A 22,521-nucleotide genomic window follows, 5' to 3' on the forward strand; every position below is an offset into this window, starting at 1 on the left:
TGGGCGAAAACTTGGGAGGTCGGTTGGAATGTCTTTTAGCCGAAGAACCCAGAAACTAATGGGCAATCAGGAGAAACTGCAGTGAACACAGAGACACTAAGTGGGTGAGAAGTAAATAATGCAAAACCACACTTAGCTGACTCTACTGATAAAGCCATCAGGTTAAATGGGGTTTGCTGGAAGTGAAAGAAAATGAAAAAAGGATATTTGGTTTTTATCAATACCATCACTATAAAACATTTAGAAAAGGGTCAGCAAACATTTCTTACCTATAAAGGGCCAGGTAGTAAATATCTTAGGTTTTGCAGGCCAGTCTCTGTCACAATCAACCCAACTCTGCCACTGCAGCACAAAAACAGCCACTGACATATGTAAACGACGAGGCCGTATTTAACTAAACTTTATTTATAAAACAAAATGCAAGCTAAATATGGCCTATGAGTTAGTTTGCTGACCCCTGACATACGAGATCCAACAGGCAGAGAAACATGGATCTGAAGCACAAGAGGAAGGTCATGGTTAAAGACAGAGATTTGGAAGTCACTGTCACCAACAGTGACAGGATAGATAACCTAATAGTAGAGATGAAAGATATAAACATTTAAAGACAGAACCCTTATAAATAGCAGCAGTTTAAAAAAATACACGAGGAGGTAAACAGTCATTTCCTAAAAGGAGAAAAAGTATTTGAAGAACTTAAGATTCCCTTAAATATTATTCTGGCGCAATCACAAATTCCTTATACTAGAAGTGCAGGTCACTGCAGTATGTGAGACCCAGAAGAGTAAGAATAGGTCAACGCTGACACAAGGAAACACAGCAAAGCAGGGGCAAGCTGGGACAAACATTATGCTGCAGGTATAGAGTACGCTATACCAAAACTAAATGTCAGGCCATCATGCACAGACCATTCACGCAAAACTGAGCCCAAAGGCTAAAAGCAAAAATAAAGCAAGAAAATAATACCCTTATAAACAAAAGTAAACTGGTTACAACAATATAAAGATGTGTTTAGGAAACACAGAATACAAATACAATACCTGATTGGTTGCTCATGATTTCTTTTGCTTCCAGCAGTGGAAGTCAGAAGAATGAATCTTCAAATCTAAACTAAAGACACTAGGAAGGCAGCCTAACATCTACTTTCCAATTAATAGTAAGCAGGACACCACAGAATATTATTGAAAGATGCTGCAGATTAGGACTGAAATTTTGACACTAAGTCCATTAGTTGTGAGGAAATGGGGAGAGATAACAAACCCAAGTGGCTTTAGAGACTAATGGGCAAATGAGCTGGCTTCGGCTATTGAGGAAAACCACTTAAGAGTAGTGTTTCTCAAACAAACTGCATTGTCAGAAACATACTTTTGTAAATATATTTTAAAAAATTACTAGAAAAACAATCACATACTTTTAATATCACAGCAATACTGAACAGCTATAGAAGTTTCTAAACACTTTCAATTTCTGAATTAGTCTGAGATGCTGGATAGCACTGCGTTAGTTTTGTTTTTTAATGTCAATCTCAACTAAAATCTTGCATTTATCTAGAGGTTCTAAGTCTGAAAAAATTCAGTTGTTTTCTTCCCCTACACAACAATAAAGACAATCCATTAACAGACAAAAAGTAGACTTGTCATTAATTTGTTTTAATTTTAAGACATGAAACTTCGTAAATGTTTCAGTAAGTTAAAACTATCCTTTTAAAAAATAACCCTCACCCAAGGATATATTTATTTATTTGAGGGGGGGGGGAGAGAGAGAGAGAGAGAGAGAGAGAGAGAGAGATCACCCACGTGGGGCTCCAACCCACCTTTTGGTGCATAGGATACTCCAGCCAAATGAAAACCACCTGACCAGGGCTAAAATTATCCTTTTTAAATGCAATCTTTAACATTTAAGAATCTCAATTGCTATCAACATGAAAATTTTATTTGGTCATTTATCTTAGAATAGGATATAGACACATAAAATTATATATGAAAATATTCATTTAACCTATAAATTCCCTGTTCTCAAAACGCCCCCAAGTGATTAGTTTAATGGACTGCTATCAGAGTGAGCCAGGGAGATTCTCAATCCAATGCAAATTTCAATACAAAAGGAAGTATGATGAAATAACCTATACACCTGGCCTATAAACTGACAATTTACTACATATAGCCTGCCAGATAGGATTTACACTACTGATAACATAATGTGATTTACAGGGTCTCTGGAACCAAATTTCTAGACTCAAACTCACACTTATAACTTACAAGCTATGGAGGGACTTAAATTCTCAATGCTTCTGTTTCTTCAATATGTAAAACAGAAATAACAGCAGCTATGTCAAAGGATTATTGTGTAGCTTAAAGTGCATGTAAAGTACTTGGAATACTGCCTGACATATAGTACTATATAAGTGTTGTAATTATTTAATTCTTACACAGTATGCCTCAACTCCTATAGAATTTAGATTAACAATTAAACTGGGTAAATGTAATATATCACAGCCTTACAATGAACTACTTACTATTCATCTGTTAAAGATTATTTTAATTCTCTATTATGAAAATATATTCATTTCTAATATTTAGAAAAGCTGCTAATTAAATTAAGAAAAGTTGCACATCACTATAATACTTTAATTGGCATTTGCCAAAAGTGACTCATACTATTTATCACTCGCCACTGGGGGGAAAAAAAAAATCACTTAAAAACTGATTTTGTGACTCTAAAATAGCAATGATAGGATAATCAAATGCTGTAAGTCAGAGTTTAAAAAAATGTAAATTGTACAGTTATTATTCTTCCTCCACCCCTAAAGGCAAACACTTGTTAAAATGGACTGCATCTTAAAATTAAGGAAACAGAGTGTTCATACTTAATAGGTATATACTAACTTCAGTCCCACCCTCTGACAACACACCACCACCATTACCAACCACCACCAGTGCTTTTAAGCAAGCTCTTGAAGTGCTCACAACTACACATATAAATAGACAACAAATCACCTTAACCAATCACTTAAGCTTAAATAGCAGGTATTAGGTACAGTAAATTAAGATTATAAACGCAAGAGTCAGTATTTCTAGAACAATGAACAAGAGTTGTCTGTGGTTATCGAGAGTACTCAGATGGAAGCCTGTGATAAGTACCCTTTACACCATTTTAAAATTCTTCAATGAAATCATTACTATTAATTGCATTTTTATTTTATATAGGATTTTTGTCAAGCTTTTCCATTTTCACTTAGACAAATTTTCTTCTAAACTAATGATTTTTATTCTACCTATAGTTCAGCTTAATCTTTTCTCTCTGATAGCCATATTTCATTTCACTGCATCTAAAGTCTGTAATTACATATCATAGGTAACATGTTTTCAAATTTGCTTTCAAATAATACCTACAAAAAATAGATCTAATTTAAGTTTACTTAAAAACCATACTAGACAAATATACCAATATAAATGTCTTATTCCACTCTACCTAGACAGGAATACTAACAAAATTCTTAATGCACATGCCCACACCACCTGTACTCTTTCCCTATGCTCTCATTTTGACACAGCAACCAAGTTTTACAACTACTATTCCTACCAATCAAATGGTGATGCACCAAGATCACAATTCTTATAACATATTAGGAGTACATGATTTACCTAAAACTGAGGGACTATGCCTTACTTTATAAAAAAACAAAGATAGCCACATTGATTTAATTTCACATATGTGATTCTACCTATTCAATTTATTAAAAATTGTAATAAACATAATAATCAAACTGGTGCTCCAAACTTACGCTGTTCATGGGGAAGACACTACAAGAGAAGACACAATAGAGACTGGCTTGCAATAAGAAGTACAAATTCTTTCTATAGAGATGGAGAAATAAAAGGACAAATCTAGTTGTCTAAAAGACAATTCACTGTACACATTTTATTTACAGTTTTGTACACTGTCTTAATATGAATGGGACTGCTTTTCTACTTGAGCCATTTTTTAACCAAAGCAAAATAACCTAAGTAATACAAAGGTGTTAAAATACAGCATAAAGATACAAAAACAGACATACTAATTCTAATTAGGAATGTAATTATGATGTTACATTTTTTATAATCCACAATTATGTTTAGGAAATCACACAAACATAGATCACTGATTTGAATGAAATGCATAAATTTGTAGCAAAGCTTTGTAGTTATAAAAAAACCAAAAAATTACCAAAGAATGCCCAAAATTAATGTTTATTCCACCTCTGTGTCATATTCTTGGATCCTTTACCAATGTTACATGAGGAAAAAAACAAAAGCAAACAAATGAAGAAGTAAAATCAGAATCACTAATGTTATCAAGTAGGGAAACAAATAAATTAAAATCTAGCAGCCATCAGCAAGAGTACAGCAAAGATAATGCTGTAAAAAAAAAAAAAAAAGGAAAGAAAATAAAAAGAGAGAAGAAAATTGCTAGAAAACTGTATGCATCATACTCTTTCAAACCAGCAAAATATGCTCCCGCATACAATGGAACATAAACAGAATTCTTTTCCTGTAAGGTATAGAAATGCAAGTTCTTTTTCAACTTTTGGATGGGTAAAATGTTTGTAATGATAATTCTCCTAAGCTATTACAGAGTGGGCCAGAAACACATTTATGGATTCTAGGGACGATGTGTACTGTAATTCTTTGATTGGGTAAGCAGACACTCTAGCCAAAACTTAAAAAAAGAAAAAAAAAAAAAAAAAAAAAAAAGATGAACACAAAGGCGAATGAGACTTCTCTTATATCTTTGCAACATTTAGATGGAAATCAAATTGAAATGCAGTCCACTCTGCTTTTGAAGAGGCTTTGGTTCAGCTCCCAAATCTCGATTGCTTGACGCAGTCTCCTATGAGAATACTCAGAAGGTGTCTTCTTAAACAACAAACCTATTTTTAGTAGTGGAGCCGCTCTTAGTAGCTGTGTCTGCATGGGACTGATAACCAATCGTCATCTTTGGAGGAAGTCCTAACCTCTCCTTGTATACCCTCCTAAAAGAAGAAAAAGAAGAAAAATGGCCATTAACGTCTATCCATACACACACCAAATTCAGTATTATTATTCTTTATACTAAAAAAATATCTAGGCTACTGAGTGAAAAAGGAAATTGCATATCCTTTTCCTTTCAGCAAAACTTGTTCTTCATTTTCACAACTATCTTGGTTAATGACTTAACCAATATTTGAGAGTCTACTACGTATCAGGTACTGTGATAATTATTAATAAATCAATAATAAGCAAAGCAAGAGCAGCCCCTGGGCTCAGTGTTTGTATTTGATTATTTACAAACAAATAATCACAGATATACATGGTGGAGCTATAACACAACAATTAAAATCAAAAATAAAATCAATTACATGAACATGTCTATTTAAATTCTCGGATCTAAAAATGTTACAATTAGCCATGTCCGGTGTGGCTCAGCTGGTTGGAGTGTTGTCCCATATATTGAATATCCTGGTTCAATATCCTGGTCAGAGCACATACCTAGATCGTAGGTTTGGTCCCTGTTTGGGACGCGTACAAGGGGCAACCAAATGCATGTTTTTCTCTCATGTCGATGTTTCTCTCCCTCTCTCTCCCTCCCTTTCCCTCTCTCTAAAAATCAGTGGGCATGTCCTCAGGAGAGAATAAAAAAAAAAACGAAATTAAAATTTTACAATTAGTCTTGGCCAAGTGGCTCAGTTGGTTGAGCCATGGCCCTCTGTACCAAAAGGTTGCAGGTTTGATCCCCAGTCAGGGCTCATAGAGGAGGCAACCAATCGATGTTTCTCACATCCATGTTTCGCTCTCTCTGTCTCTCCCTTCCTCTCTCTCTAAAATCAATGAACATATCCTTGGTTGAGGATTAAAAAAATATTGACAATAAAATTTTTAAAATATAATAAGATGCTATATTTTACATATAAACCCTAGTAAATACTGAATATTATTGCACAATTACATTTAGCACACCTATTACAAGACTGCACACACACAAAAATTAAACACTTTGAAGACAAATTATCTCATTTTCTGGGTAATTTAGAACATGTCTCATTTCTGCCTTAAATACTAACTCTACAACTTAACCTTCAATAAGATGTGACACTATTTTAAGAATGTGTTAAGTGCCGAAGAGGATAAGTATTGGGGCTGTGGTATTGTATAATAAGGAGTTAATTTCATTTGAAATTATAGAAATCTTCCTTTTAAAAGTCAAGAGGTCAAAAGTATAAAGCCAAGAGAATGAAGCACATCTGAAGGCTGAGGAACAAAAATAAGGCTGTTTGGTTGCAACTAATAAGGAAAATGGATATGAGAGTAAAGGATGACAAGGAAACTAGATCCTTAATTCTAAAAAAAAAAAAAAAAAAATTTCAAAAATAAGCATCAAAATTAAATAAAAATAAAGGGATATACATTGTCAGAGAGCTAAATTCTCAAATATGCCACTACGACAGTTTTATTTATACTCTACCCTCCAGAAGATTTCGATACCTTCCCTTGATGCCTTCATCTTCACAGTACCTGATCTAAAAACAATTTTATGATAACTAAAATTATAACCTTTATTCATCAGGTTTATATTTATGACACAATGTATTCCCTCAATTATACTAAACCATTAAAAATGCCAGAAAGCAAGTGTACTGAGCCACACAACTTGGATGGGTTTAAAAAAGAAAAAAAGCCCTGGCTGGTGCGGCTCAGTGGATTGAGTGCTGGCCTGCGAACCAAAGGGTAGTCAGTTCAGTTCCCAGTCAGGGCACATGACTAGGTTGCAGGCCAGGTCCCCAGGTGGGGGCGTGAGAGAGGCAACCACACAGGGATGTTTCTCTCCCTCTCTTTCTCTCTCCCTTCCCCTCTCTCTAAATATAGATAAATAAAAATTAAAAAAAAAAAGAAAAAAAAAACTGTCCCTAAAAGTCAAATGGTTATTTTAATAAAGATTTCAAAGCTTTTAATATTGAAACAAAATTTTCTGAGGAAACAAATTCATAGTTAATTTCTTTGTTTTCAAAGAAATATAAAATTCCCACAATTATGTTTTGATGCTCACAGAAAAGATTAGAAATATGACAAATCAACAATCAACCCCTTTCTCTTACAGAAACCTGTAGAATAAAACCTAGAACATCCCCATATCTTTTAATTAAGAAGGGATTCATTGGAGAATTCATGTTTGAAAAATCACAAAGGATAAAGTTTTATTAGCTATGACCAGTACTTAATTTTAACACAAAATTTAAAATCAAATCTTACTAATTTTGAGAATTTATCCGAAGAAACCAAAAACACTAACTCAAAAGAACATAAGCATTGCAGCATTATTTACAATCGTCAAGATATGGAAGCAGCCCAAGTGTCCATCAGCAAATGAGTGGATAAAACAACTATGGGTCATTTACACAATAGATTACTATTTGGCCATAAAAAAAAAAAAATTTCACCCTTTGAGACAGCATGGATGGACCTGAAGGACATTATGCTGAGTGAAATAAGCGAGTCAGAGAAAGACAAATACCATATGATTCACTCATATGTGGAATCTAATGAACAAACTGAACTAACAAGCAAAATAGAAACAGACTCATAGATAGAGAGCAGGATGGCAAATATGGGGGTTGGAGTGGAGACAAGGGGGTAGGGATTGAGGGAAAAGGAAAAAGGACACATGGACATGGACAACAGTATGGTGAATGTGGGGGAAAGGGAGTGTAAGGGGACTAAAAGGCAATGGAAAGGAATACAATGAAAAAATTTTAAAAGTAACGTCGTTGTCGTCGGCAGCCGTCCGTCTCGAGAGACGATGGTGTAGCTTCTTAAGAGTCTATCTGCACCGCCGAGAATGGCTGTGCAGTCCGACTCGGGAGTGACACGGTATCTGTCTCCTCCCGTGTTGAATCGACATCTTGCGATGACGCTGGAGTGTCCTCTCCAGTGAAGCTGAAGCTACAGAGCCTGGGCAGGGTGATATGGAGGGTCTGCTGTTGCCCATGCAGCAGACCCCCCACTCTCTTCGCAGCTGAAGGGCCCAAGGGAAAGACGGAGTCAATACAGCTTGGCTTCAGGTGCGCCGCAGGAGTTGCCGGTGTTGACTACAACGTCAAACCGCCTTAGGGACTCCGGCTCCGGATTTTCTGTCGGGGTTTACTCCCTTAGCCTTTCCCCTGAAGAGGTATGCCGCAAGGCAGCGGAGGTTTTTTGGAGTCAGAGTTTTCCTTCTCTGATGTGCCCTGACTGGAAGATCGAACCAGCGACACTTAGCTCGCAGGCCGACGCTCAATCCACTGAGCCAAACCAGCCAGGGACTAAAAGTAACACACACACAAAAAAAGTATTACTAATTTAAATGTAGTATATACAGTGTATACACAGGCACCAAATACACATACAATATTTACAAATACTACATTATGAGTATTATACACTTAGCACTATAATTTTAAACTAGAAAAGGACTTATATTATCATCTGATAAATTAATATGCTACATGCCCAAAATAGGTAAGCGTTCATGAAAACAATACAAGGAAAATAATGATCTACAAATCCAAGTATTTCTAAAGCTACAAATAGAAGTACTCTGCCATTGGCCTGCAAACCAAGTGTCGCTGGTTCAATTCCCAGTCAGGGCACATAACTAAGTTGCATGTCAGGTCCCCAGTTGGGGGCGTGAGAGGCAACCACACAATGATGTTTCTCTCCCTCTCTTTCTCCTTTCCCCTCTCTCTAAAAATAAATAAATAAACAAACAAATAAAAAATTTTTAAAAGTACTCTGCATTTGATTATACTTTAAAAGAAATACACAAATAGTAAAACTTACCCTATATATGTAACAGCGTCTCTGTTTTCACATTCAGTAGTCCATATTGCTATCTTATCACCTTTAGCTCTAACATTAACAACAGCTCCACATACATCATCACTGTAGTCATCAAAAGATTCTCCAATAAGGCACAGCAGCTTAAAAACAAAACCCAATCCCAAATTACATCCAATAAATTATAAACAGCTTATTCAACTGCAAATGTCTCTCATATATTGTATACAGTATTCCCTCACTTATTGTGGGTATTACGTTCCAGACGCCACCCCCCCCCCCCCCGCGATAGGTGAAAATCCACGAAGTAGGAACCTTACATTTATTTTAGTATCTATATATATTTTAAGGCTTTATAAACCCTTCCCACACACTTATAAACCGTTCCCACTCCCTTATTAACCTTTTCCACACTTTTATAAACATTACTTGTGTTCTTAAACATATTCTACTCTTAAACCTACGTAACTTTTACAACATACATATACAGTACCGCAAAATCCCGCAATGTAGTGAAAAATCTGCGATAATTAAATATAATATTTTTTAAAATTCTGCGATACAGTGAGGCCACGATAAGTGAACCACGATATAGAGAGGGACTACTGAACATACAAAACTAAGTTTTTAAATCAAGAGTTGCCCTTTTGGATGTCTATATTATTTTTATGTATATAGTTCATTGTTCTAACTTCTAAAATATTCACTTGCTCCTTTGGTTATTATCAAGAACATTGACAGTTCTTTTAACTTTTTCAGCTAACTGTACAAACGATGTCAGGTATAAAAGGTGAGTTATTTTATTAATATTCATCTGCTATTCTGCTTAGTAATCATCTCCGCTTTTTGTTATTTTTCATGAACAGTTTCCAGTGTCTAATTGCAGTAAATATACATTAATATAAAATTTACCATTTTAACCATTTTTGTACAGTTCAGTGGCATTAAGTATATTCACAATGATATGCAACCATCACCACCATGTATCTCTAGAATGTCTGTTATCTTGCAAAACTCACAACTTTTTAATGTAGAATTCTAAAATAGTATTTACTAATAATCTCCCCCAAAAGCAAAATAAGTCTCTTCTTTAAAAAAAAAAAAAAAAAAAAATCAGTCACCCAAATGGGTATTAATTGCTTCACTTAAGTACAAACTATAAAGCAGACACTGTGCCAAGTGCTAAGGAAATAAAAAACTGAAAGCTTGGGATTTAGAACCTCTCACTGTAGAAAATGCCTATTACCTCATATTTAATATGTACAAGCAGAAAGTTCCAGGTTATATAGCACAACAAATAAGCTATATGCTAATAAGCTACAATTTTATTGTTTGCTTCACTGATCCAAAACGTTTACTGTACAAAACAACACCTTAAGAGGCTTGCAAAAACTTACATTATACAAAATGTAAGGTCCTATAATTTTGAAATTAACAGAATGATCAGAATGAGCTTGTTGAGGAAGGTTAGAATCAATTGCCAATCACTTTATACCTGATTTGTAATGTGGTAGGGGTTTCACGGTATGTACAATATACAGGACTCAAAGGATAGAACAAAATTAATTGCTGGCTTACAGTTTCTGGAGTAGGCATCCTTATCTCCTCTGATGAATTAACTGATGTAAACTATAATATAAATTAGTTTTAGTACTCCAAAATTTAAAAAATTTTAAAACCTTACTGTCTCTAGCCAAAAGCGATCGAGGTCACTTCGTCTCTGCTGTTTGCTTAATGTTATTAGCCATCGTCCTCCTCGTTTGTTTTTCTCATCTTCCCACATAGGCTTGATACCATCCTACAATGTTAGAAGACAACAATATTAGTTAATATTGTTATTTAAGAGATCATCACTAGAAACGGCAAGGAATGCCCTGTCAACTCTTTATTTAATTCCCCATAAAACTCTTACTGATGTAGTGGAAAAAAAGGCATACAGCCAGAGGCATGGGGTTGCAAAATTAGAGTGCTGACTTAAGGACTTATCAGCTATCAAACATTGGGTTTTATTTAACTTGGAGGTTCTCAAACATTCTGAATAATACAGCTTCTCAAAGCTACATACACTTCTATACCTAGAAATTATATGCAAAATTTTACACACATATGCAATTTCAGAGAATTAAAAATGCCCCATCCCCTAATATCTAACAAAACCCATTTAAAAATATATCAGGACCCAGGTACCCCATGTTAAGAATTTGTGACACACATGGATGTAAAGTACAGCATAGGAAATATAACATTGTAATAACTGTGTATAGTGCCAGGTGGGTACTTGAAAGGGTGGGGAAGGTGGAAGGGAGGACCATTTTGTAAAGTATGTGGTTGTCTAACCACTATGTTGTACACCTGAAAACAATACAAAATAATACTCAATGTAAACTATAATTAAAAAAAAAAATTCCTAGCCCTGGCTGCTGTGGCTCAGTGGATTGAGCATCGGCCTGCGAGTCAAGTGTCGCTGGTTCGATTCCCAGTCAGGGCACATTACTAGGTTGCACGTCAGGTCCCCAGTTGGGGGCACAAGTAAGAGGCAACCACACAGTGAAAAAAAAAAAAAATTCCTGACAAACTCTGAACTTCAATCTACTCAAATATATAGAGACTGGATTTGATGATCAAAGCTCCCTTCGAAATCAATCACAGTATGTGCCCATAGAGTAAGACTTTCATTTAATTTCATTTATTGATACTAAAACAGAGCTAAATATATTTATGCTCAGCCTAGTAAAGCTAATTTAATTTTTCTTCAGTCAACAGCGTATTTCCCATTACTAAGTTTGTGGCAAGATTTCTTAATGAATACCTGACTGGTCCAATCTTAAAAAAAAAAAAAAAAAAAAAAAATATATATATATATATATATATATATATATATATGAAATCACCAATTAAGCATACCTTAAAAAGTGAGTAGTCACAGCCAGGCATTAAATTACTAGACAACTGGATATGGTTGTATAGACTAGGTAAAAGAAAAGGACAATTATACACATAGAATATGTAATGCAGAGTTTAGGTGCTTACATAACATTTAGAAAATCTAATAAGATAAAAGTTTATGTTCACGTTTTTCTCTATGGATTCAATTTCTGAAATGGATCAAACAGATCTTAATAATGGTTAGTTCAAGAATCAACATCTGATGACTTAAAAAATATTTTTAATAATTTTATTCTAACAAATTTGAGTATTAGTTAACTCAATGCATACACATGTATATATAAGAAACTGGGAAGAGAGCAGAGAGGCCGCTTTAAGTAAATGAAAAATATTACAAGGCTAATGAGCAGTTTTACACACACAAAAAGACAAATCAAGGAAAGAAAGCAAGATAACTTTCTGACCATCGGCACTGTATGACTGAAATAAGCTAACATTATTATCCTTGAAGGTATCCAAGAGTGAACAGACCAATGGTTTCCAAACACCATCACTTTTATTAGTGAGCATAATAATCATTTGGAGAGCTTTAAAACACAAAAACACAATTTCCAGCCCTGCACCTTGTGATTTTTAACCCTTCATATTGGGTAGACCTTGGAATCTCTATTTCTAAACTATTTCCCATATATCAATGTTACAGAGTAACATTTTAGACGACTTAGATATCCACTAGCTTGAAGGTAGAAGGCAAAATCATCTGATCTCCTGAAGTCTTTTATAGCAAAATTGTTACAAAATTGGTAACAGAGTAAAAATGTTTTGCCTGTCTCTAATACACGATGCAGAAATCATGATATTAGCTATGTCAATAGACCATGGATGATGTTATTTATCCTTTGTCAGGTTCTATTCATGCAATTTTAACCCACTTGAGGAATATTTCAAGCACAGTTTTCAGAAAGAGTTTGGCACCCTTTGGATAACATGCCACAGGATAACACTCAAATCCAATGTGGATGAAACAGATTAAGACGACATATGGTTTCTTGAGTCACTGTACCTAACGATCACTCTTTCTGAACTACATAATTACTGACAGCTTCCACTAGACAACAAAAGAGGCCTAGATACTATCAGTTTACTGTAAAATCAGCGACAATTCTTATAAAATCAATGGATAGTGTAGAAGTGACCTTCTTCAATGGCATTAAAGGTAGAAAAGGTTTTCTTTCTTAGTAATAAGTTTATAACGAGAATTTGTAACGGCACATTTAAACAGAATCCTAACACAAATTAGATAAATCCGAAAGGACTCAATGGTTGTTTACCACTAAATTTGCTAGGAAAAAAGAGATAAAGAAGTGACTCAGATATTTACAGAAAGCTGAAGAATTCCTTCATATCTCTAAATTGTGGTAGAAAAATCTACTATGCAATGACATTGCTTACACGTAAGTAAAGTGTGGTGCTATGCTCTAATCTGAAACACATTATGTATACTGGTGAAAGCCAAACAAACTAGCAAATTTGATTCAGTGGAAGAAATGGTTCAAGAGTTACTCCTCCTCTTCCTCCACAAAGTGGAAACTATGTTTTAGAGCAGGGATCCCCAACCCACAGGCCCCGGACCAGTGCCAGTATGTTGCCTGTTAGGAACAGGCTGTGAGCAGAGCTCACCTAAGCTCCTCTGTGGCCTGCTGTGCCCCTCTGCAAGTGAAGTAGGGGAACTTGGGCTCCGCCCACCTTTCCCATCTTCCATAAAATTGGTCCCAGTGCCAAAAAGGTGGGGGACCGCTGTTTTAGAGTACTCTTTACTAAATCCATTTAAAGAAGAAAAAGATATTCTGATGAAGGGATAAACAGAATAACCAGTTAAACTAGACAACTGGACCTGTGAATTATTGGGGGCTTAAATGTACTTCTATTACTTTCAAAAAAATTCAATGCTTTCAATAAAGTGAGCTAGCTCACAATTTATAGTTTTCTCTAATTATTCAATGTTCTTTCTTTTCGGTGATTCAAACACATACTAAATGCCTATGCTGGGCAAAGCACTAGAAATATACAGAAGAATATTGTTTCTGCCCTGGAGAAAGTATACATGTATGAATTTGCTGACTATAATCTTTCTTCTGTGTGGGAGAACATATTCAGGGAGCTACATTGAAACACCAGAATAGCCTCTTCCAGCCAAGATGGAGGCTTAGACTGACACGCTCTGTCTGCCTCCACAACTAAGAAGAAATACAACTACCTCAAAACCAAAAATAACCAGAAATTCCAGAAAATAAAACTACATGGAAGTCCAATGTATGAAGTTATAAACCAGTGGTGCTCGTCCGGATGGGTAGGAGGGGCAAAACTGGGGTGGAGAGGTCGGGCTGTGCTGTCAGCGGCAGCAGCGAGGACAGCGGCGGGACTGCAAGAAACGCCAGGGGAGCAGTTCTAGCTGCAGTCGAGACCCGGCAGCTCGAGATTCCAACGCTGGGAAAGGCAGACCCCCATTGCCTCGGACTATGAGGCCCAGAGGGCATGGGGATGGAGGATGAGGCTCTCGGTCTCTCAGCAGAGAGTAGCGGCAGGAATCCATCTTGGAACCCCGCCCCGACACAAAGCACCACAATGTGATGAAAAAGGTCACCAGGTTGTGAAGAGTGCTCAGGGCGCTGCACCCGACAACATGGGAGGTGTGACAGCCCCGTTCAAGAAGGAAAGATAAATGAAAATGGTCAAAATGACAGGAATAATGATTGAAATACCAGTCATGAAGCTAACCAAATAAAGGAATTAACCGATGAACAAATAGAAAAACTTTCTGAGGCTCAGTTCAGAGCTATAGTCATAAGGCAGCTTACAGAATTAACAAAGGATATTAAACACGACGGGGAAGGAATAAAGGCTAGCTCTGCTGAAATGAACAAAAACACATACAAGTGTTGAAGAAATGAAAACCAGAGATCAAATCAATAAATTGGAACATAGGGAAGGAACAAACAGTCAACCAGTGCAGAAAGAGGAAACAAAAAGTAAGGAAAGTGAGGAGAGGATCAGAAACCTCTGGGACAGCTATAAGAGACCGAACATTTGGATTATAGGATTGCCAAAGGGCGAAGAAGAAGAACTAGAAATTGAAAAATTATGTGAAAAAATAATGAAGTGGAACTTCCCAAACTTGGGGAAGGAAATAGACTTACAGGTCCAGGAAGCACAGAGAGTTCCAGATAGGCTGGACCCAGGGAGAACCACTCCAAGACACATTATAATCAAAATGTCAAAAATTAAAGATAAAGAGAGAATCTTAAAAGCAGCAAGAGAGAAGAAAAGAATCATGTACAAAGGGGTCCCAATTAGACTGTCAGCTGATTTCTCAAAGGAGACCCTGCAGGCAAGAAGGGACTGGCAAGAAATATTCAAAGTAATGAAAATCAAAAACCTACAGCCACAAATACTCTATCCAGTGAAACTGTCATTCAGGATAGAAGGGCAGAGAAAGTGCTTCCAGGACAAAGTTAAATTGAAGGAGTTCATCAGATCCAAACCACTGTTATATGAAATGTTAAAGGGACTTGTTTAGGAGAAAGAGGATCAAAACTATGAACATTAAAATGAAAACTGTATCACAAGAACCAACAACAGAAGCTAGGGAATCGAAACAAAGGCAAACTTAAGTAGGCAACGAGAGCGGAAAAAGAACTATAGGTATGGGGAACATATTGGGGGGAGGTCAGCAGGGAGGGGGACGGGGGAGAGGGAGGGAGATGGTACAGGAATTAAGAAGCAGTGTGAGGAGTGGAGTAGACAGGAAGATGTTGAGAAGAACTGTATGCACAACCAATGGACATGGACTAAAAGAGGGGGACAACTGGAGGGAGGGTGGTCACTGGGTGGAGGGGAGCAGAGGGAAAAGAAATTGGGACAACTGTAACAGCATAATCAATAAAACATATTTTTTAAAAAATTGAAAAACTAAAAAACAAAACAACAACAAAATAAACCCCACCAGAGTAGCACCAATTATTCAGTATATATGAGATCCAAAAATTAGATTGTTTTAGATAATTGTTGGTAATTTACAGCTCTTAAAAATGTTTTGGGAGGGGAATAAGAGGGATAAATGGTAATGGAAAAAAATACAATAAAGAAAAAAGATTTTAACAGATTTTATTTTTCATGTTCTCAAATATTTTCTCCCTATACATTTTTCAAGTATGATATACTCTTAAGAGAATATTCCAAGGGTTTAGTAAAGGAACTAGTATAAATAACCCAGGGACATGTACAACAAGGTGGGGACTGACTGTGGGAGAAGGGGTGGGCTGGGTGCAGGGGAGCAATGGAGGAAAAAGTGGGACAACTGTAATAGGAAAATAAATAAAAAAATTTTTAAAAGAGAATATTCCAAATTTTCTGGAAAGAGACTTTACAACTTTATATTTTATTTTGAAGTCTTGCACAGGCTTATGACCCCCATTCTTAATTTTGCTAAATCTGAAAGAAAATCTCAAAAATTTCAACTATATTTGAAGGTGATCACAAAGTATAATAAAATTAATAAACAACCTTCACAGATACTGTCATTCTTTGACAAACCCTGAATATTAAGCACTTAAACTTTTGAAATCTCAAAATTCTTATAACAAGAAATCCCAGATGTTACACTAAAAATAATTTGCAGGAATTAAGATGTAACGAAGCTCTGGAATGCCCAAGTATGGGGCAAATGTATCCAGGCAACCAAGAAAGGGGACAAGTTCCAACAAGTTCTTGGAAGTTCTAGGGGTAATAAAGCAAAGTACCGCTCAGGAATAAAGAACGTGCAGGGTTAAAAGATCCAAGACTAAAGCTTTCTAAAACTGATAGGAATAGTCACCAATTCAAATAGTTGTGAGGAAATGGACTAATAAGACGGTAGTTCAACAGATGAATATTTATTAACTTTTCACTTTAAAATTCACTTTGTAAATGTGACAAATTAAAAATTACATACTTATTAACAAACATCCTGAAATGAATGAGTTACTTACGCCCAAAAGTCTTCAACAGTATCAAACTCAGATATCAGCCGAAGGTTTGCTTGCCAAGTTTTGCTTTTATCATTTTTAAAAAACCAGAGTGCCCATCTAAAAATAAAAAGCCAGTGTCAAAAAAAGGCAGTTTTACAGCCATGTTCATTGCAGCATTATTCAAAATAGCCAAAAAAGGAAGCAACGCAAGTGTGCACTGATATATGAATAACAAAATGTGGTAAAAACATACAATATAATTATTAGCCTTAAAAAGGAAGGAAATTCTGACCCTTGCTACAACATGGATAAACCATGAGGACATTATGTTAGGTAAAATAAAAGTCAAAAACACACAAACAGTGTACTATTCCATTTATATGAGGTACCTAGAGTAGTCAAATTCACAGAGACAGAAAGAAAGGTGGTTGCCAGGGGCCTAAGGGAAGGAAAATGGGGGACTGTTGTTTAATGGGGTAGTTTTAGCTTTGCAAAATGAAGAGTTTCAGTGCACAACGGCGTGGATGCACTTAACATTACTGAACTGTACATTTAAAAGATGGTAAATTTTATGGTATGTGTATTTTACCAAAATTAATTTTAAATTGTAGTTATTACAGTGGCAAATAATGAGTAGCTTTCTCTGTTTTGCTGTTGTTGTTTTTCCATTTAAAAGGTATGCATTTTGTGCCTAATACATAACAACTTCTCTGTTATACACAGAGGCCCACTAAGGTTCATCCCTCAGGGGAGTTCACAAAAATTTCTCAAGAGTATTAAAGTATGCTAAGTGCTATGAAAATCAAGCATAATTATTCAAGAAAAACAGAGACATGTAACTGAAAGAAAAGTGGGGAGCAGAGAAGGAGTGTTTTCAAAGAAACAATAGGGTATATGCCAAGAGGAAGAAATGGGAGTGCTAAAAAGAGGGAAAGTTATTAAATATGACTCCGTTTACTCAAAAACACACAAATGGGAAAGTAATAAAGGGACTTATTAGTAATGCTACCAGATACGTTCTGCAATAATGTATACCGGCTTCTATATATCTGTATATACTTGTTAAAAAAGGTTTTACTACAATACTTTGAAGATAAACTCATGTTACATTAAAGCTTAAATGTTATCATCCCAAGATAATTCATCTTTAGAATTATATTCACTGAACTTTTATACTCAAAAATTTTCTCACTGATAAAATGTCCAACAGGGTTTCCAAATGGAGGTATTTCATTAACTCTATGACTAATGCTTAATAATCTCAGACATAAAAATAAGATATATTTTATCTACTTGATAATTTGTATTTGCCAACTGACTATCAAAAACACAATAAGCAAAGGTAGAAAATCTATCACACACACACATATCATTCAAGTACTGTACTCTGGATTTCTAAAATTAATTTAGTCTTTTCTCAAAAGTTAAAAATAGAATTATCATATGATCTAGCAATTCTACTTCTAGGTATTTATCCCCCAAAATACTAAGGATGAAGGTGGTCAAAAGGTACAAAATTCCAATTATAAAATAAACAATTGAGATTTGATATACAGCATGGGACTATAGTTAATAATACTGTATTGCGTATTTGAAAGTTGCTAAGAGAGTAGATCTCAAGAAAAAAATTTTGTGACTGTATGGTGGCAGATGCCAGCTAGACTTACTGTACAAAATACTAAATCACTATTTTGTATACCTGAAAGTGATATATTAATGTCATATGTCAATTACACCTCAATTTAAGAAACAATAATAAAAATAGTTCAGTCAAATGTTCTTAATTTTGGAAAGTTTGGAAAAGCCTTAAATGCTTATTATCAACAAGGAATTTTTATTTTATTTTTTTAAAACCCTCCCCCTAGGATCTGTTTATTGATCTGAGAGAAAGGGGGGGGGGGAGAAGGGAGGGAGAGATACATATATCGTCGTCGTCGGCAGCTGTCCGTCTCGAGAGACGATGGTGTAGCTTCTTAAGAGTCTATCTGCACCGCCGAGAATGGCTGTGCAGTCCGACTCAAGAGTGACACGGTATCTGTCTCCTCCCGTGTTGAATCGACATCTTGCGATGACGCTGGAGTGTCCTCTCCAGTGAAGCTGAAGCTACAGAGCCTGGGCAGGGTGATATGGAGGGTCTGCTGTTGCCCATGCAGCAGACCCCCCCTCTCTTCGCAGCTGAAGGATCCAAGGGAAAGACGGAGTCAATACAGCTTGGCTTCAGGTGCGCCGCAGGAGTTGCCGGTGTTGACTACAACGTCGAACCGCCTTAGGGACTCCGGCTCCGGATTTTCTGTCGGGGTTTACTCCCTTAGCCTTTCCCCTGAAGAGGTATGCCGCAAGGCAGCGGAGGTTTTTTGGAGTCAGAGTTTTCCTTCTCTGATGTGCCCTGACTGGAAGATCGAACCAGCGACACTTAGCTCGCAGTCCGACGCTCAATCCACTGAGCCAAACCAGCCAGGGACCAGAGATACATATATATATATATATATATATATAAAAAGATATATAGATAGATATAAATATCTATCTATCTATCTATATAGAGAGAGAAAGAGAGAGAAAGAAACATTTATGTGAGAGAGAAACATCAATCAGCTGCCTCCCATACATGCTCTGACCGAGGATCAAACCTGCAACCTACCTAGGTATGTGCCCTGACCAGAAACTGAACCCACAGCCTTTTTGGTGTATGGGACAATGCTCCAACCAACTGAGCAACCCAGCCAGGACTCAACAAGGAAATTTTTAAATCAGCAGTGTGGTTTGCTGACCTATAGGAGACTCCAAAACACTTTCAGAAGCTCTGATGCGTAAAAGGTATTTTCGTAAGTAATGCGAAGGCATTACTTTATTTTTCATTGTGTTGACATTTACACTAATGGTGTAAAAGCATTGGCGGGTAAATCAGCTGGTGCCTTAGCAAGAATAATACAGTGGTACCAAACTGTACTAGTAGACACTGTATCTTTTATTACCACCAATTTTCACAGTAACAACAGTCAGTTTCAGTTAAGAATACCATTGATGAAGCAGTAAAAATTATTGGCTTCATTAAATTTCAATCTGTGTACATGTCCTTTTCATATTCTGTACAAAAAGAAAAACCACATCTACGGCATACCAAAATACAATTCTTAGGCAAATAAATTGTGACATGAACTAGCCGCTTTTTCATGGAACACCATCTTAAACTTGAAAGAATGTCTGATAAACCATGGTTTTTTTTTTTTTTCCTGAAAAACGAGCAGAGTTAGACTGTCAGTTAAAATTTGAGCTTTCAGGAAAAAATCAGAATTTTGGAAAGCCTGTGTGTGCCACTGTGAGCTTGACAACTTACTAAAATGTAAAAAAGACATTTCTGATGAGTTTAGTAGTGATATGCTATTGTTTTGATACTATATAATAAAAAGTGTCAATATCTGGAAGATTGCATAATTCATTAAAACCAATACTTTCCAAATGACCAGTGTGTTGCAAAATCATGTATGGGTAAAAAATCCACTCCAAATATAAGACAGACCAATGGATTTTAATGTAACAAAGTACAGAAAGTTCTTGGATATAGTTTCAGATTCCATACTGCAAGAAACCTAGTATCAAAAGAGAATATTCATAGTTACTTTATAAAACGCTATTAAAAATTCTCCTCTCTGCCCTGGCTGGGTGGGCTGATTGGCTTGTAGACTGGAGCGTTGTCCCATATACCAAAAGGTTATGGGTTCAAACCCTGGTCAGGGTGTATACAGGAGGCAATTGATCAATGTTTCTCTCTCTCTCAAAGCAATAAACATATCCTCAAGGTCCTCGAAGATTTAAAATAAAAATTCTCCCTTTCCCAAATGCCTACATGTATGAGGTCATATTTTCTTAAACTTTGTCTGAAACAATTTATGTCTTTATCTCCACAGTCTGAATACAGAAACAGCTATGAAAATCTAGCTAACTTCTAAGTCAGGGACTTGAAAATATCTACAAAAATGCCAAACTGCTATTCTTCCCACTATATTTTATTTTGAATAATATTTTTCATAAAAAATTAACATAATAAGTTTTTAAATAAACATATAGTTCTACATTTTCTCAGGTACATTTTCTAATATAGTAAGAGGAATACATAAAAATCATAACCAAAGCTCTGTGGAGTCCTTAATAATTTTCAAGTGTTAAAGTCATATGACTAAAAAGGTCAAGAATTGCTGATTTAAATAAAATATAATACATTCATGCATGAGACTACTATGCTCTATTAAAATAATTATGTGGGTTTTCCTAAGACTGACATAAAACCCAGAAGCCATGAAAGAAGGGTGATATCTGACTCCACAAAAATCAAAAACATCTAAAAAATATAATGCCATAGATGATGTTAAAAGCCAGATGATTTGAATAAGTCATTTTCAACCTCATCCCCCTCCTCTTGGATGAATTTAGCATCCCTAATATACAATGCTTGAAAATGAAAAATAACCCAAAAGAACTAAACACAAATGATCAATACAACATGAAAATGTTTTGAAACTTCAATGAAAAAAAAACCACAGATTTAAAAATAAGTGTTTTCTCAAATTAAAACAAGACAATCTTATTGGCAATAATTACAAAGACTGATGGCTGGCAGGGATGCAAAGAAGAGGAACTCTAAAACCGTTAGTCTAAGCTGGTAAAGGAGAATAATCTGGCAGTATATAAAGGTTGTTAAAAGGTAGTCTTTTACCTAGAAAATCTGAAATTTTACCCTAAAAATATATTCACACAAGTGTACAAAAATATATAAGGATGTATGCATATAGCACTATTTGTAAATAGAAAAAAATCTATATACCCATTAATGCAAACCTGATAAAAACACAAAAATGTATGGTCACCTGTATAAAAAGTATACACTTGAACAATGGTAAGTTTTAGAAGAATATCAACTAAATTTAACACTGACTACTTCAGGAAGTGGAGAAAAGTAAAAAGGGAAAGAAACTATCTGAGAAAAGCAGAAAACTTTTACTTTATATAATTGTACTATTCCGATTTAATCATAATTATTAGAGTTTAAGAAAGCAAAATAAATTCTGCAATATTTATAAAAATAAATGAGAAAACTACCAAAATCTGAACCATATAGCATCTTAGAACATTTTTTCAAGTGATATTTATCATTTTAAACAAGAAGTAGAATTTATAGAGAAATTGAAATCCTCAACAACTTCATTTAGGATTTAGTAAGATTGTGTACCGATGAGGCTGCTTTTCAGAAATCTTTTCGTAGATTTCTTTGAAGCTGTGAGGGATATATGCCTTGATAACTCCTTCCCACAGTAATAGCAACACTAAGAACATACACTAGAAGGCACAGAGAGCCTAGCTTTTTAAAGATACCAATGAAAAGATGAAAAAATACTTTTAAGGGTTTTGGTACTACTATGAGGTTGAAGTGTATAAAATTCCTGCTAATTAGTATTTCCACTTAATACCTTTGGTACAGTGCTTTCCTAAGGAAGGATTTTACCCTTTATGGACTATTGATTTGATGGCTCACTCACTAGCTGACAATCCCCATTGTCTAAAGAATGGATATGTTCCTCACTGAAGGATATGCTAAACTACAGATCTCCAATGAAAAATGACATATATAGAACATGTTTGGACTATTATTTCGGTAGGTCTCCCATGATAATGAAATGATAAAAAAGTGAGACCATGAAAGGAAAATATATTTTTTAGACGAATGAAATTAAATTATAGCCAGGCTTATGGGATTTTTAAAATAAATAAAGTAAAAGTGAGGGGGAAAAAAAGAAACTGAAATA

At 35.5% G+C, this 22,521-nt stretch overlaps 1 protein-coding gene across 1 annotated transcript in view; it reads right to left on the reverse strand.

The window, feature by feature from the left end:
- Positions 1 to 4,743: 4,743 nt before the first annotated feature.
- The window catches only part of EIF4E (eukaryotic translation initiation factor 4E), a 42,180-nt gene continuing 24,402 nt past the window's right edge, over positions 4,744 to 22,521 (reverse strand). Inside the window, exons 3-7 of the mRNA XM_090267956.1 lie at positions 16,742 to 16,837; positions 11,733 to 11,796; positions 10,513 to 10,626; positions 8,832 to 8,971; positions 4,744 to 5,011 (exon numbers count right to left, since the gene is read on the reverse strand). Coding sequence (XP_090124082.1) covers positions 4,897 to 5,011; positions 8,832 to 8,971; positions 10,513 to 10,626; positions 11,733 to 11,796; positions 16,742 to 16,837 — 529 coding nt within the window. The 3' untranslated portion in view covers positions 4,744 to 4,896. The remainder of the gene's footprint in view (positions 5,012 to 8,831; positions 8,972 to 10,512; positions 10,627 to 11,732; positions 11,797 to 16,741; positions 16,838 to 22,521) is intronic.

This window comes from Furipterus horrens, unplaced genomic scaffold, assembly GCF_987537825.1.
Source record: "Furipterus horrens unplaced genomic scaffold, mFurHor1.1.pri manual_scaffold_2, whole genome shotgun sequence".
Lineage (NCBI taxonomy): Eukaryota > Metazoa > Chordata > Mammalia > Chiroptera > Furipteridae > Furipterus > Furipterus horrens.